This window comes from Pseudopodoces humilis, chromosome 3, assembly GCF_049639895.1.
Source record: "Pseudopodoces humilis isolate 2021_Gansu_Grassland_sample_001 chromosome 3, ASM4963989v1, whole genome shotgun sequence".
In the NCBI taxonomy this organism is placed as follows: domain Eukaryota; kingdom Metazoa; phylum Chordata; class Aves; order Passeriformes; family Paridae; genus Pseudopodoces; species Pseudopodoces humilis.
Genome location: NC_142202.1, coordinates 34,397,489 through 34,414,998, shown reverse-complemented (window position 1 = coordinate 34,414,998; position 17,510 = coordinate 34,397,489). Strand labels below are relative to the sequence as shown.

The following is a 17,510-nucleotide window of genomic DNA, read 5'->3' as shown; positions in this document are numbered from 1 at the left end:
AGGGGCGGCGGCGCCTGCGCAGCGCTGCGGGCGGCGGAAGGCGCCGAGCCCCGGCCATGGCGCGGCGCACCCTGAGGGGGCTGCTGCTGCTGGAGGCGGCGGGGCTGCTCGGCGCCCTCCTGCTCTACCGCGCCATGGACCGCAGCCAAGGTGCGGCGGGGCGGGCGGGGGCCGCGCCCCGACGGGGACGGGGGTGGGCAGGCAGGGGAGGCTCCTCCGTGTGGGGAGAACCGCGTAATGCCGGGCTCTGTAAGGAAATGCTGCCGCGTGGGGTCAGGAGTTCGGCTTGGGTGAGTGCAGGCACACGGGGGTGGTTTGTTGGGCGGACCCTCTAGGATTTACCTCCGAAGAACGAGCTGCTGTTGTAGTTTTACAAACCCGAACCCGCGAGCAATCCTTCGGGACTTCGCGCAGCACGCGAACACACCAGGAAAAATGAGGAATCCTGCGCGGTTTTACAGTGACGGCAGCGGGCCAGATAAGGAATTAAAAGGGAGAGAGGCTGTCTGCAAATGAGGCAGGAATTGATCAGTCCTGTTTCAGGCATCTGGTGTTGAGCCCTTGGAGGAATGCCCCGGCTGTGTCTGGGTCTCGCAGCCTCTGCGGTTTGACATTTGCCAGGCTGACGACAGACCCGGCTGGCAAGAGGTGGCCAGCCTCGTCTCCCGGATTATTTAGCTTCAGTCCCTCCGGTCTCGTAGACTTCGGACTCCTTGCCCAGCTAACAGAGAGAAAATAAGCAAAGCACCAGTTTGGTTACAAGGTTTGCCCTGCAGAGCAGCGGCCTTACTTTGCATGCAGGGCTCTGCAGGGTGCAGCACTGGTTAGACAGATCCGTGTCCCTGCAGGAAAAGAGCCTGTCCTGCAACCTGCAGGGTCAGGGCGAGCCAAAACGCACTGCTGCTTTGGCTGGGAGGGCAGGAGTACACTGATTTCAGCAATGGTGTGGTCTTCATGACAAGTGCAAGCTGAGCTTCACCTACACATCAGTTTCCATTTGTTTTCCAAGACCCAGATGATGTCAGGCTGTTAAATTTCAGCCATCTTTGCATTTTTATTAGAAAATACATATAACAAAAAGACAGAGGAGATGTTGTCAGCCTGTTGTAACTTGGTGCTTGGCGTCCATCTTTGGGGGTTTTTTTTCTCATCTTTTTCAGTTCTAAGTCCTAGTTCTTAAATGTATTTGCATATTTTCTTCGACTTCAGTTCTGTATGGTGCAGTGAGCTAATCAAACAGCTCAGGGTACTCAGTGAGGCTTTTCTTGTTTTCTTTATGTTAGTACTAGAATGGGTAACATCCTTTTATGAGCTGCTGTAAATAATTAAAATAGCATAAACCTGTTGTGATTTTCTACTGAGTTGTCAGAGCGGCCCATGGAATGAGTCGGTGAACATCTAAATCTGCACAGGGAAACAAAGCAATTTTCCCTGGTTTTATCTGCATGTCAGTCTATGAGAGGCGTGCAGCTTCCTGAGAATCTGTAGCTTGGACTGGGTTATCGCAATTGTGAGGAAGCTCAGAAAATGCTGTGATGATGGGGCTGCACATATGAGTAACCTGAATAAAGTCTCTCAAATTATTTTAAATAAATAAATTCCTACCACATTATTTAATGGTGGCTGTAACTAAAGAGCTCAAACAAATTTTGATAAATCAAGTAAGAAAAATAGTGTGTTTAATTATTCATGTTAATATATGCTGGGAAAGTAATTTATCTTTCTTGTCAGATTTCAGATACACAATGCAGAAGAGGTTTCCATCAATTCTGGAAGGTGAGTTTGTAGTTGTTGGCTTCAGAAGGATGGCTGAAGCTTATGTTGCATCTTAATATATAAAACCGATCTTAGGCTAGCTTAAAACTTTCCCCGAGAGACACTGCAGAAGTTTTTATTGTTAAGGCATGGCTGGAGTGTCAGGCTGTTGGATAGAGATCTCAGAGCTGGAGGGTTATACACTGAATAAAACTAGCCACAAAGGGGCTGCTTGACAGATATGTCTAACTTAGAGCTGACATGGATTTTCCTATTTTTCAGTTTATTACAAATCCAATGAGTGGTCTGGAATTCATGGCATAAGGGAGAATGACCAGATGACATGGTTAAGCAGCAAGAACTGAAGTAAGAAAGATGTGTGATTAAATAAAAAAAACTATTTAAGAATAATTATTTTTAAAATGTCCACATCAAGACGTCCAGTTCATCGTCTTGATTTCTTGCCTTTGTACTTGTTTTTCAGCCCTCTGTGCCTGAACTGTTTCTTCTTTTTGATGATGCTTTTCACATCCCTGTTGTGAAGCCACTTGTCACGCTCTATTTCCCATTGGATCTGTTTGACATCTGTAGGAGGCAAGGTGAGAAATAAGGAGCCGATGGATACCTCTGACCATGATATGGCATACAGATGAATCATGTAAAAGTTAAAATTTGACTACTGTATTTATAAAAGTTAATAAAGTCCAGACTGCCTCTTTTTTTTTTGAGAAAGCTGTGGGTTTTTTTCATTTCACAAAACAAACCCTACCATCTTAGAATTTTACACATTACTTTGTATTTTACTAATGCTAGACACATTTGCGTCCGGAGTAGTGTTTGAGTGCTCCTAACGTTTTTCAGGTGACACCAGCAAGACTTGTAAAAGCTTTACAAAGCTTTATTCAACCAACATATACACATGTAATTCATCAGAATTATTTTGGGAAAACTACTTTCTGCTTTACTGATACTGCAAGGACACAGTCCAAGAGGTAGGGAAAGACAGCAATACCTTATGCCTTCCCAAGGAATCAAGGACGCTTTACCTGAGCAGAATTCACACAGATGCTTGACAAAGAGCATCCTGCCTGTCTCTATTTACGGTGTGAAAGGGCCAATGACAGCCTCTCCCTCTTTTCTGAAGCTTTATTCACTCCACTACTCCCAGTTAATATTTAGTGCTGGGAATCTCTTGTCACTGGAGAAAAATATCATGTCTTACTGATGTTGAGCTACTGTCCCTGCTGTGTGGTTCCTGACCCTGTATTCCAGTTAAAGGTGGTTCATCTTTTCATGTACAGAACCTGAAGGGAAAGAAGTGGGTCTCAGCATTACAACTGCCTGCTACTTGCAGCGTGTACTTACTTGCATTATCTCTGTTGGCCATGGCGTTCATTCCAATATTGTCAAACTTAGACCCAGCATTTTCATCCAGCAGATAGCCAAACTTTAAAGAGAGAAATTTTAGTATTCTGTTACAAAGCAACAGGTAAAATGCTTGATCACTTTCTGTTAAGCACTGATCAAACTCACCTCTTCTGCAGATGCCAGTATACCAGCATCTTGGAGTTTTCTCTTCTTTCCTTGTCTGGGTCCTTGAAACACAAAGTATTATTCTTATGAAACACAACTTCAAGTCCCCAAAGACACTAAAATAAAGTTTTACCACGTTTCAAATTTTTAGAATTTTTAATGAGATCATCTGAATTAGGAATGCTGGAAATCTTTGTTCCCCACCTCCCTTAAAAGAAAAGGGAAAAAAGTTTCCAACCAAGAATTAAATAGCACAAATCTGCGCATCAGGAGTAAGAGATGCACAAATCACCAGTACAACTCCATCCTTCTTCACAATTCCTCCTTCAATTCTCACGTCTTCAACAGAAGATTGTTACTCTGAATTATGCTGGTTGGGGGACAACCTCTTTTTCATTTATGGTTTATTCAAATCTGCACCTAGATCCAAAATGTGACAATCTACTGTAGTAGATCCCTCCATTCCAAAAGTTTTGGACTATTTTATTTGTGTTAAGGTTTCATGTCAGTGTTTTCTTACCTTCCAGTGATCCCGCAAAATTAGTATCTTTCTTTTTCTTGCCCTTTTTACTAATGGATTTCAGTTGCACGTCATTGTTTGAGTCTGATAGGAAAAAAATCCAAATACATCAGTCTCCAATTTTCACACCATGTACGAGTATATAAAGTGCAGCAGAGACTAAAATTCCTTTTTAGGCATATTTGTCATAACGGTCCAAATCTTTAAAAGGCAGTGCACACAAGCAAATTTAGTATTTCCTCAAGCTGGACAGTTAAAAATTGGTCTGTGGTGTGCTGTTCTTTATGTCTTTTCCACAGCACTAGAAGGGAATGACATTATGATACATAAAATAACAAAAGCTAAAAGCAGGCGTTAAGTTAACCTCGAATGACTGCATGGTAAGTTTGGTGAAATAATAATCTCATTAAAGACTGTGTTAACAACTGTACAAACAGTTTACCTCCTCTACCCTCAGTCATCTTCCTGTGACCTTTAGTTATTCATTGAAATACTCCATTAATCTCTGCTTCTCCAGGCACATGCACTCTATTCTGTGTTAACTGCTTTTCAGGTGAAAAAATAAAAGCATGCAGGTACAAGAATCAGTTACTACTACAGTGGTAGTAAAAACTTGAGTGCACAGCTGTATTACAAGAGTAAGCTGTTATTTGTAAGACAGACATTTCTATAAAAGTTCATCTAAACAGAAAATCAGCATTAACTATGTCGAAACAAATACAAAAATTACCAATTACCAGAGTTTTTATTTTTCTTCTTGAGCTCTTCTAACATTTCTGCCTACTGAAGCCAGTTATTTGTGTATAAAGCTACTGTTGTTATGCCAATTTTCAACATGAAAGAAACATATCTCATTTGGAAGTTTTTATACGCAGATGCCTAATTCCCACTCTCACCTAGGAGACTGTGCCAGGAAATGCTTCTCTTAAGACTTCACTGTACAGAGAAGGACTTGCCATTTCTTCGCTTAAAAGCCAAACTTCCCACCTAGGTAACTAAACTGGAATTTGCATATCTAGTTGCATATTAGATAACCTATTTTTAAAGCTTTTTCTTCTTGTTTTTTGGTAACAAATGGCACTTTACCTAGGTCGTTATCATCTTCAGACACATCCATAAATACACCTCCCTCTTCATCCATATCCTCATCAAAGTCTTCCTCCATACTTCCTAAGGAGACTTCCTCATCATCCAGATCGCTGAAGTCATCTTCATCATCAGAATCCTCCCAGTCAGCACCAGATCCTTTACCACCTTGGCCTTTCTTGCCTCCTTTGGGATTTTTTTTTATATTACTAAAAGAAGATGTAACAAGCTTAGCGTTTCATCTGGAAAAATACTGTTTGCATCTAGATCACATGTATCTACTGGCAAACACTATGTTAGGAAAGTTCAACATCATTGCAAACTACTGCAAATGTAGGCTGCAACCTAAAATATACATATTATACACTCAGGTATTTTTTCAACATTAGTATAGGCAGTTGCATTATAAAAGTCAACCATTTGAAGAAGAATGGAGAGAATCCTGTTCTGAAATCAGTAGAAATGACAGCTTCAGTATTTTATCTCCTCTGTGTGTTTGCTCCTTTTCAGAAAGTCTTTTCTGCAAAACACACAGACTGCTCTATTAAACACCAGTCAAGATCACAAAAATGTTTCAGGTTTCACAAGTACTTTAGACTTTAATTCTGCTGTCACCTCAAGGAAAAAAGGTCTCTGTACAAATTCAAACCCTGCGTTACAGATACTTTGAGTAAAACAGAAGCTACTTAATCATTTACAATTGGACTTGATGAACCTAAAGGTCCTTTCCCACCTAAATGACGCTACGATTAATCAAAGTGCTGACTTCAGGAGAATTGAGCTCTGTGACTCTGGATCTCACAAAGCTTATTAACTCTGTTAGGTCCAGTTACAACCAGTCCTTACGGCAGCAGTGCCATTCTGCCTCATTCTACTTCCTTTTGTACTCAGTACAAAATAGATTGAGACCTGAGACAATGAAAAATAAAATTTTACACTGCTTACTGGGTCACTCCAATAAACAATTAATTAATTAATTAAGATAATCAAAGACTACAGGTCTCATTTAAGGACTATAGGCATACCAAGGTCATCATGAACTATTACGGGACATGTAGAAAACCTGCATAACTCAGTGTAAAATTGATAATGCCTTTTTTGCAAGGTAATAGTCTGAGTCATTCTGAAAAAGGTCTATCTAGTTTTACAGAGTAAAACTCTATGTAGATATTAGACAAGAGGATTAAGAACTAATCTGAAGTCTTACCCAGCAAAATCAAGGTCATCCTGGCCAACAACAGCATTATCAGCAGCTTCAAAAGTATCTGGGGAGAAAGAAAAATGTTATTACAACAAAGAAATATGCAAGTCATTGCATCTAGCAAGTACATAGACCTGTTGGGAGAAAGTCCAGAGGAGGGCCACAAAGACAACCAGAGAGCTGGAGCACCTCTCCTAGCACAGAAGTTGTCCAACCTGGAGAAGAGAAGACTTCAGGGTGACCTTATTGAGGCCTTCCAGTACCTAAAGGATGCTACAAGTGAGATGGAGAGGGACTTCTTCCAAGGGCATGTAGTGCCAGGACAAGGGGGAATGGCTTCAAACTGAAACAGAGTTTAGATTAGGTATCAGGAAAAAATTCTTTACTGTGAGGGTAGTAAGGCACTAGAACAGTTGACCAGAGAAGCTGTGGATGCCCCATCCCTGAAAGTGTTTAAGGTCAGGTTGGATGGAGCTCTGAGCAACCTGGTCTTGTGGGAGGTGTCTCTGCCCACGGCAAGAGGAATGGAATGAGATGATCTTTAAGGTCCTTCCAACCCAAACTATTCTATGATTCTAGCACTGCAAAATATCCAGTTTTCAGATATAGGGTCATTATTTTAAGCTTCTGAATTTATGAAGCAAATTATCATTAGAAGTACTAATAGAAGACAAATTAAATTAGTAACAGATTCTTGTCACAACTAAGACCACATTAATTGAGTCACTAAGAACCCTGATAAAATAATTTAGCTTTCTCTCAAAATATGTACAAAACAGTTATGGAGAGTTAACCGTATTGTTTTTTTTTTTAAATACATATAAGTAAAATTTAAAATAATGGACATTTTCTGGTACACTAACAAATTTACATTCTGGAAGAAATCATACACTAATTCCAAAGCAAAGTATGTGCTACAGGAATAGCTAAGGCTACTGCAGAAGTTTACCAATGACCTTAGTGAACTCACGAAAGACATTAGAAATGATGAGAGAAACTGTAATCAAGACTGAAAAAGGCCAAGCAGTAAAGAAAAATTAGAGGTAAATGTTACATGCTGTTAGAAGAGGTTACTCAGACTACATTAGGAAAAGAACAAAAGGGCATGAACTACTACTCATAAGTGTAAGTTCAAAATCAGACAATTTCCAGCCCCTCAAACAAGCTGCCTATTGCCCTGGTGGGAGCAAGGCCGCTTTTACAAATGACCACCCAGCTGGCTCACACAGCAGATAACAGGAACTGCTGTCTGCAGTAGCACAAAGAGCAACTGGAAAGCAAATTTTCTCCCACTCCCACATTCCTCTATCTGGTTCTTTTACACAACATGAACTATAAAAAGGATAAACTAATAATTTGAAAAATCTGGGAACACTGGGGTAGTTACTGCAAGAACACAGCCTTACCCAATGCTCTTTCAAATTCATCATCATCCACATCTTCCACACTTTCTTCATCATCCAGACGCTTCTGTTTCTCTCTCTTTGTATCGAACTTTGAATAAAATCTGAAATAATATATTGCTCTCAGATACAAAATCACAGATGATCTTTATGACTTTTTTAATTAAAAAAACCTGCAAATTGTTTTCCATGTATGTTGCCAGTTGAAAACTGATGGTTTCAAACACATCTAAAATCAAGAGATTTATACTTCTGTTGTTTTTCAAAAACTCATTCACTACTGTAATATTTAAAACAATGAAATTTCACTGGCCAAATGTGGCAGAAGTTATTGTTAACATAATGAATTTATTTAAGTGCACCACAAAGATGTAAAAATCCGCCTTAAGCTGAGAAGGAAGAAAGGATCAAATTAAATTTGATTATAATTGGGAAAAATAAAGAAGACATTCACCAATCAAGTTTTATTAATTTTTCTCACACAGCCCGCTTCTTTTGGGTCTTAGTTTTATCTTCTGTCAGCTTTATTCACCTTCATTTCATGTCAAAGAACCACCAAACACAGAAGGCAATCTTGACCATATACAAAAGAGTATTTTTTACGTAAGACTTTAAATGTACCATCTCAGTTTCAGCCATCTTCAATGTAACGATACTGTTAACTTTTCAGACAGGAGCATGTTTTTAATCTCTTTAATCTCAAAACTAACACCACTATTTTATTTATTTATTAGTAGTATATTCCTCAATTATAGTATCAATAATTTATAATAAATGAAGTTAATTCAAATAATAATTTCCTAAGGAGACATAGGTAATCAGTATTTTGATCTAATAAAAACAAATCTTTGCCAAATGCATATCACTTCAATTTTAGTACTACAAGTGCATTTTAATATCATAATCTCAAAGGAAATTCAAAGAAACAAGAAGAACTATAAGTAATAAAAAACTAAATACTCTGAAAAGTAGCTGCTCTGACTTTCTTTTGCTTTGTTCCATTCTAATAAGCTTTGATGCTAATAACATAAGCTATATTCCAGCTTTCATTATATATACCTCTAATGCATAAGAATTACAACCCACAAAATATTCATTATTACCCATTACTTAAGACTTCTCTATTATAATGTCAGCTTACTTAATTGACTTAAACTACAATCCCAAATTGCTGTTGTTTGTAGGTGATACTCTCTCCTAAGTGCTTTTGACAAATGTTAAAATTATGTCTAAGAAAAGCACTATCATCTTAAGTCACTCAAATCAACCAAAACTTGCAAATGCTTTAAATACCAGAGAATACTAACAAAATGCAGTGGGCTTTAATGGTATTGCATCAAAAAAACAACACTTAAAATGAACATTCACAGGTATTCCATTACCTGTGAAAGAACACTTCATCTACTGGGATTTTGCTTTCGTCTTTGGCCCGGAATTCCTTACTGTTGACTGCAAAAACAAAATAACTGATTTTACCCCAAGTTGAAATGCTGGTTATTCTTTCCAGAGGCTAAGCAGCACACACAGACAGAAGCAGACACACAGTGTCATTCATTCAATAATGGGGAGCTTTTCTGAAAACCTCTTCCAACTAACACAGTGCCTATATAGTACTGCACTGTGAAGTATGGAAAAGACCCTCTGGAAAAACTCCAGTGGCACAGCCCTAACCAGGTTCTGTTATGTATCAGCAAGGCAGGGGGACACAATCACCTACAGCAGGAAAACATTTAAAACAGTAACGGGAAAGAAAGTGGGGAGTAAGATGAACTTGCTGCCATGCACTAGAACACTGAATATACAGTTCCCTGGCAGCAGAAATGCTTGTCAGGAGCTGCAGAGCATGCGCCAGCTGAACACACTGAGGAAGGGATCAAGCCTCCACTTGCCTCCATTTCTGAGGAACTGAGGCAAAATATGACAATGCAAAGGCAGATCAACTAAGGTAATGACCAGGAATCCTGTGGAGGAGCTTTTTACCCTCTCACATTCCCCTTCCCACCTGCTCAAAACTAAATCAAAAGAAGAAAGGCTAGGGGTTATCTCAGTGGGCACGGATTACAATAATTTCTAAGTGACACGGGTCCAAGTTTCTGAAGCCAGATTAGCACGCTCACAGAAGGACTCTTCAAATTAACAGTACAAGGTACCAGAGGATTTTCAATCTCAGCTCCCTACACCTCAGCAGAAATCAGCTACATGCAACAACTGTAGACTTCTGTAGCCATATTAATATATCCCTATTTTTGTATCATGTTTCATTTGTAAAACACTTAAATTCCCCAGATTCTGTCCTAAATCCTTAGTCTGCTCCTTCAACTGAGAATAAACTAAAGAATGTGGTAGAGTGCATAGGCTAAAATTTCTGTTAAGCTTTACCAGCCGCAAAAGTACATCAGTACTTACTAATCTGTATAACTACAACCTCTTTGCAACGCAACAGAGCCAAAGCTGGTGGAAAAGCACATCCCTGGGAATGCTACAGAGACTCTACCATAGAAGATGGTACCTCTTCTTCCTCAAGTATCATGTTTTACTCTGTTTGCTCTGTTTTTTTAACTGCTGGTTCTTACACCAAATCCTACTCTTGATTGTTGGAAACAGTGGGATTGGATAAAAGGCAGTTTATTTCTGGAGGCAGGAAGACTCTTAGCAAAATAACAGTGCCAAAGATACCTTACACTCATCCTAACAGCTGCAGCTGTGGCATTGTATGAAGTAATCCGTTTCATTTAATGAAAGAACTTAATGTGATTTAAATAATTATACAGATCCATTTTTCTGGTATTTAAGCCATTTTTTCAATCATAATAAACAGAATAAAAATGGCTATAGAATAATTTGCTCTCTCTGCATCATTTTTTCTTCAAATGATTCAACAGATCCAATGTTCCATCTGTGAAGATTCTATACATCTTTACAAGAAGATGAGGTCTGATCCTGAACATCAGGCATGACCACTGCACTCCTGATGGACGGCACCTTCTTTTATTGCTACGACAAACAGCACAGACAGTGCAGATGACACATCTACATCAACCAACCAACGATTTTTTAGTCATCATAATCTTAACTAACTTAAGGGGCTAACTTACCTGCAAGATTTTGCATATCCTTCATAAACTGCTTCTTCTTTGGCTGCATTACCACACTGCTGGTGTTTTCTGCATCAGAATATAAATCAGAAAAGAATGTTTATTTTATTGTTATTTTATTATTCTATTGATACAGAACTGTTAGGAGCGGCTGACAGACCAGTGGGCTGTGCTGCCATCCATAATGACCTCAAGAGGATGGAGAAATGGGCTGACAGAAACCTCCTGCAATTTAACAAGGGGAAGAATTTAACAACCTTCCTCACTGAAGGAGGAACAACCCCAGGTACCAGTATACACTGGGAGCTGCCCAGCTGGAAAGCTCCTTGGCTAAGAACACTCTGGTAGTCCTGGTGGACACACAGTTGACCATAAGCCAACACTGAGTCCCTGCAGCAAAGAAGGCTGATGGTTTTCCTGGCACTTGTCAGACCACACTTGGAGCCCCATGCCCAGGTCAGGGCTCTCCAGTTCAAGGCAGACATGGGCACACTGGAGAGAATCACATGATAGAACCCTAAGTTGATAAAGGAGACTCCACCTGAAAACCTGGAAACACTTTTTCACTGTGAGGGCAACTGTGCACTGGCACAAGTTGCACGGAGAGGCAGAGTGGTCTCCACTCTTGGAGACATTCAAGTCACCTGCAAAGTCTACTCTAGGTGTCTCTGCTTGAGCCCATGAATTCAGAGGTCCCTTCTAGCCTCAACCATTCTACACAATGTAGTGTTTACATCTCCCTGTGTCTTGCTCATTCCTGCCAATAAGCAGTTCTGCACTGCAATGTGAGGGGCAGCAGGATGTGACTGTCAGCTGGTTCCGGGTTGCAGACATCTCTCTCACAGCCCTGAAGACTGATCTCATTCCTCTCTTCCACCACATGCACCCCAAACACTTGGCAAGGCCAATCTGAGAGAGTGAGAATTTGGACAGCAGCTATAGCCACATGGCACAGAGATGTGCCTACCTTTGCCTTTGCTGAGTTTGGGATTTCTGTACACAAAGCGATCCAAGAACCTCATTAATGTGAAATCCTGCAAAGGGTCACCAGAGTATTGAATGTGATTTCCCTGAAAGAAGAAAAAAGCCAAAAACCACTGAAGTTTTCATTTTAGAAACACACCATCTAAACACAGAGGACTCAATCAGTTCAACAACATGAAAACATACTTTAAAAAGATAAAGACTTGGGGATACTATACTACATAACCCTGACCTGGTTGGTTTGAAAAACCTGAAATTTTTGCAATTTCACTATTTTCTTAACTAAACCACACCTCCTTTGCTTTGTTTCAGTGATAAACTGCCTTGCAATGTACTGTGCTAACAGCAGTTAATACTCAACATCATTTCAATACCATATAGTCAAATGAAAAAGAAATATTTTAAATACATATTTGTGAAAGTTTGAGTGGTTTTGGCATGGTACCACAACAGTATTTAAAAAAGAATTTGTTACTGTAGTAGAGTTCCTCATATTTAAAAAAAAAAAAATAAAAAGATACAAAAAAACTCTAATCAAGTTTTAAGAATCATATAATACCTACATGAAATTAAATTAAATTAAGTTGAATTAAAACTTTTGTGAGCAGTCTCCTTCACATATAACATTGTAATTCCATTAAAAGCTTGGCATTTGAGAGTATGATAGAGTTCCACAGAGCTGCCAGCTACCCACAAAGTGCAAGGAGACTTTATAACGTATTTTTTCAAATGGCAAGACACCTAACATAAAGTATCAAGCTTCAAAGCAACAAGCTAGCAAAAGAACTTACTTCTAGAATTGTTTTTGCAAACAGGGCCACAGACGGATGAAAATGTTCAGAAAGCTGAAAAACATGAGTCAGTCATTTATTTCTAATTACAAAATATGTTCTAAGACCACTCTGTGATTTACCAGATAACTGACATACACATAGTAGTGCAAGGCTGATGAAGCACTTTAGCTACTGAAGAACTTCCAGTTCTGATCTTTTATCTGCATTAAATAAATTTTCACCTACAGTTTTATTTAAGTCAACACTAAAAAGCTTTAATTATCAAAGCTAAGATCCAATAGTCAAAAAATATTATTGTTGTCCAAATCTCCACTTAAAAGATTCCTATTCCCTACTCAAGAATATCAGTATTGTATGGAACATACACAAGCTAAAAGCTGAACAGTGTGTCAGCTTTAACGTTCCTGTTGTTACTCAAGTAGCTACTTCAAGAATAACCAAGTTCTTTTTACTCTCTCGTACAAGGGCCACACTTATAAACACATCAACAGCAATGCAAGAATGTCCTACCTTCTTCAATTCCCAAAGGCTTGTACTTTCAGCACCACAGTATAAAGGACTTCGGTGCATAGGATCATAGGAAGCTCCACTCTTCCTGCCTGAAGGGTGGAGGGATGCAAAACAAATTTTCTCAGGCAACTTTACAAGAATATTATTCTCATTTCCCCACAAGAGTAATGCTGCCCATCACTCCCAGCTGGACAGGCCAGGGGTTCATCTGGCAGCAGGAAAAGGCTGCATTCAGCTGCCCTTCACAGTGTAAGATCAGGTGCACAAGCTAAATTCATGCCTGCTTCCAAGGAAGGCCCTGAAAAGCCCTGGCCTGTTCCAGAAGCCTTCTGGGAGGAGTGAAACTGGGCACAAGTTCAAAGCTGGACAAACTGTTCTAGCAGGCTTCACAAGCCAGAGAGCAGCTGCACATCCTAACCTTGGCTATACTGCTTGGAAGGTGCTTGAACATGGAAGCAAAGAACTCCAAGCCTATTAACAGCTAAGGCACAAATAATGTGTTTATTACAAACTGCATCGAGTGAAATACACTAGTCATAGAGTCTTTTCATCACTGCTGAGGTAACAGATAAATTCCTCTGACTGGTTGCTTTCAACCAAACTTCAATTTAAAAACTTATATAATGTTTAAATCACTTAATTTAATACAACAACTCTTGACCAACATGTCACTGTTATGGACTCTTAGCTGCTAAATTATATATTTTCTTGCTGATTTACCTCCCATATTCAGATGATGCACCCACGAGGCTGATGAATTTGAATTGCTTGTTTTAGCAGAACTTTCTATTGTACTTCTCTTTCCATCTTCTACTTCTTTGTCAGCATCTGCAAATTTTTCCTCATCCTCTTCAGCCTCTTCTTGATCCTTAAAGCACTCTTCATCATCTGACTCCTAAAAAACAAAAAACGTTAGCAAACAGCTTTACCTTTCCAAATTTACTCTGATTTTTTAGAAAAATGCACATAAAGTTCTTGAGCTACTTATAAAATCTAAACAAATGATGGTTGATGTTCAAGAAATACAGATTTTTGTCCTTGATAGAGCACTTAAAATTGAACTTTACTCCTTAGAACACACAACTACAATGGTCCCTCCCCACCTCAAGAAACATCTTAACAAATAGTTATTAATAAACAGGTTAGGAAAAGGTGCTTATGAAAACAGCTCTTATTGAAAAAGCAATGAGATAAAGAAATCATCTTATACCACATGATCTTGTAACTGGACCCTTAATTCTGGTTTTACTTTCAGAAGCTCAGACAGAAGGTAGAGGGTTCCACAAATGAAGGGTGGCATTTGTCCACAAGTGACTTGAAGTAGCCTCTTCACAAAGGCCTTCACACGCCGCAACACGACATCTGCCTTCAGAGACTTATAGACAAGATTTAGAAACATGGATGGCTTGGAGCAGGTTGCTAAAGCAGGATCTAGAAGCTTCCTGTAGAACACACAGGAGAAATTTTGCTGATTGTCACAATGGACACAAGAGAACAACTGCTATTAACAGCAATTATCTACATTTTTCAGAGTGCCAGCTAAAACACTAGTGACAGTTTGCTGCTCAGTACTCAAAACCATTAAGATCAAGATCCTGAGCTGTCAAGAGCTGCCATGAGACACTGAAGATTCAAAAACAAACCAAAAAAAATGGCCTCAGTAAACAAAATATTACAAGAAAATAACAAGAAACTGAGCTCAACTGAAAACAGTCGCGAAATTTGAGTTATTCAATGTTAACCTGATTTGTTCATATGTTTAAAAAAATAAACAGCAAATGGTTAAAAATCAGCACACTTCACAATCAGATCAGACATTTGTACTGGCAAGTTGATTTTCTGCTCCAGTTTTTTTCCAGGCTGCCAGGCACAGTAAGGCCCTTGAATACACTGCACATTCTCCAAGAACCTGAATTCCCTTTTTAAAAAATCAGCAACTTCCCTTTGGTCATCGAAACAGAAACCTGTAAGGATCCTATGAAGAATCTAAGTCAGCTGGGACAAGAAAAAAGCAGTATTTTTATAACACGAGGCTTTCCAGCTACACAAATTAAATCATCTAAAAAATTTAAGACAATATTCCTCCTCCTCAAAATAAGGGGAAAAAAAAAAAGGAAACAAGATTTTAGGCTATTTACAGGCCTAATTTACAATTACTTTTACCTGTAAAAGTGATTTCAGAAGAAATAGTTATCAATTAGTTTTAAATAACATCTGGAAGTAAAGCAAGCCGCCAGAAGAGTGGCAAAGGATGAAATGCATCTGTGTTCTCAGGGCCTATCACTACCTTTTGTTTTTATCCCCATATTAAGTCAAAGAAATCACATGCATTTTCTTCCAGCTCCTACAAAACATCAGAAATTTTAGCCAACAAAAAACAAAACTAGCAAGATCTTAAAAACAAAGCATTTCTACACCTTTAAATTAATGGTGACTACCTCTTAAAATGAAATCTATATAAAAAAGCAAACCTGCCACTTACTTGTACAGCGCTGCATAGTACCTGTCTGATACAGTCTGCTGAGAGTCCATCACCTGAAACAGCAACATCAGGGCCTGGACACTGGTACTGAAGTTCACAAGATGCAGAACTTTGAACAAGGTGTTCATTTGCTCTTTCACTTTCTCATCACCAGTCTCAGCGTAAGGGTAAGCTCTGTTTACCCCACAAAGAAGAGCACTGAGCATTTTGGATTCAACATCTTTTTTCTTAATACAGTTCCGGAAAAAGCAGAAGTACAAAGTTATCAGCTTGTTAGCCAATGCACTTTCCTCATGACTGAGGACTATCTGATTTAGAAAGCAGATAGCATAATATTGAGTTTTCACATTGATGTTTGAGCGGTACAAAAGCCTCTCCACCTCACTGCACACTACTCCCTTCATATTTGGATGCTTGTGAAGTAACGTCTCTAAAAGGTAAGAGGCTTTGGTGGCAATCTTGTTCTGAGGGTCACCCAGTTTATTCACCAGCAGAACCAGCAGAGCTTTCTCCTGCTCGGGCTTGTTACAGAGCAGCTCATGGGAAACTGCCAGCGCTCGGGATTTTGTGGCTGTCAGACAATCATGGCTCAGTGTTTCCAAGGCCTGCACAAACTCTGCTATCTGCAGCTTCAGGTGATGCTCAAAGTACCAAAGTATCAACCGCCTGTCTCTTGAATCCTTGTTGCCGCTCGACATCTGCACTATGTTGTTAAGCGGTCGCTGCGAGAAAGACCACAATTTCCGATTGTCTGGTAAGATATCTGTAATGAGAAGCTCCTTGAAAGTATCTAAAGCCATAAGGCTCTGCTGCCTGCTGCCCTTTTTCTTTATGAGGTTTATCAAGTTCTCAACGAACTGGAGACTGTGGACAGCACTGTCCTGGATGAGAAGGGTCATCGCTGCCATCCTGTCGGCCAAGGTACCCGAGGACACAACAGTTTTAATCCACGCTGAAGAGGCCCCCTTCTGATAGTCTGTCTTATTCTTAAACAGGTCTGTCTCATGTTCATACAGCTTTTGCGCCAGGGCCTTATACTTGGACAAAAGCGTTTGATTCTGTGGCTCAGGAGAGAATTCACCGCTGTATTCTAGATCATACCACTTGCCCCCCGGTTTGATCAGGATTGCTTGCCTCGCATGAAATTCAAAATCATCTTCCAGCCTTTCCTTCTTTGCGGAAGGCTGTTGGCCCTGATCACCGCCAGACTGCTTCTTCTTGCTGTCTTTCACACTGCTTGCCTTTTCCTTTCCTTTTTTTTTTTCTGTTTTCCCCTCTAGCGAAGGACGATTTGTTTCCTTCTTGCTTTTCTCTTTCTTTGGAGGCTTCTCCTTCTCCTTGCTGCCGCCATCATCATCCTCATCCCCCTCCACCACCAGGCAACTCTTTGCATACTTGTTGAGCCCCAGAGAGCTGACAAACGCCTCCAGCTCCCCTTCCTTCAGGTCATCGATCGTGTCCTTCTTGCCGCCGTCCACCATCTCGGCCTCCGCGTCCAGGGCACACAGCATGAGATAATCTTGCTGCGGAGACAGGACACAGCTGTCACGGGCAGGTCTGGTACAAGGTTTGCCAAAACTCCCAAGGGTTCTCCACAGAATCCCTGAATGGTTTGGGTTGGGAGGGACCTTAAAGACCATCTAGCTCCAACCCCCCTGACGTGTTCAGGGACACCTTGCCCTAGACCAGGTTGCTCAGAGCCCCACGCAGCCTGGCCTTGGGCACCTCCAGGGATGGAGCATCCACAAGTTCTCTGGGTAACCTGTCCCAGTGCCTCACCACCCCTGAGCAAAGAACTTGTTCCCACCATCAGCGTGGGACCCCGCGCACCGGGCGCCCCGCAAGGGCCCTTCCCGGGACGGGGGTCCCGGCCGCCACGTGCTCCGCTCCCCCCCGCCCGCTTCCTTACCTTGGTGCCGCCGAGGCGCAGCACCTCGTCCAGCGTGAACTCTCCCGCATCTCCGCCTTCTGCTTCTTCATCACCGTCATCGTCGCTCTCCTCCTCGCCGCTGTCGCCGCCCGCCTTCCTCCGGTCCCCCACGCCGAAGTCCCAGAGCGCCGCCGCCATCGCCGCCCGCCGGAAAAGCTGCCGCGCACACGCGTGACGCGCGTCCGGCCCGTGCCGCGGCATCTCGCAGGCGGCCGGG

General features: G+C 40.9%; 2 protein-coding genes across 2 annotated transcripts; one reads left to right on the top strand and one right to left on the bottom strand.

Annotated features, from left to right (window-relative positions):
• Positions 1 to 23: 23 nt before the first annotated feature.
• Positions 24 to 2,487, top strand: CEBPZOS (CEBPZ opposite strand). The gene is made up of 4 exons (XM_088053424.1): positions 24 to 150; positions 1,732 to 1,776; positions 2,038 to 2,121; positions 2,240 to 2,487. Exons 1-3 carry the CDS (start codon positions 57 to 59, stop codon positions 2,118 to 2,120), a joined length of 222 nt encoding a protein of 73 aa, XP_087909550.1. The 5' UTR covers positions 24 to 56; the 3' UTR covers position 2,121; positions 2,240 to 2,487.
• CEBPZ (CCAAT enhancer binding protein zeta) lies at positions 2,134 to 17,462 on the bottom strand. Its single transcript, XM_005526947.3, has 16 exons — positions 17,273 to 17,462; positions 15,364 to 16,886; positions 14,092 to 14,323; positions 13,602 to 13,776; positions 12,882 to 12,970; positions 12,369 to 12,422; positions 11,561 to 11,663; positions 10,594 to 10,662; positions 8,881 to 8,947; positions 7,502 to 7,602; positions 6,102 to 6,159; positions 4,895 to 5,103; positions 3,809 to 3,892; positions 3,289 to 3,350; positions 3,121 to 3,202; positions 2,134 to 2,340 (listed from the first exon to the last, which is right to left on the bottom strand). The coding sequence occupies exons 1-16, from the start codon at positions 17,429 to 17,431 to the stop codon at positions 2,201 to 2,203; spliced, it is 3,207 nt and encodes a 1,068-aa protein (XP_005527004.2). The 5' UTR covers positions 17,432 to 17,462; the 3' UTR covers positions 2,134 to 2,200.
• Positions 17,463 to 17,510: the final 48 nt, after the last annotated feature.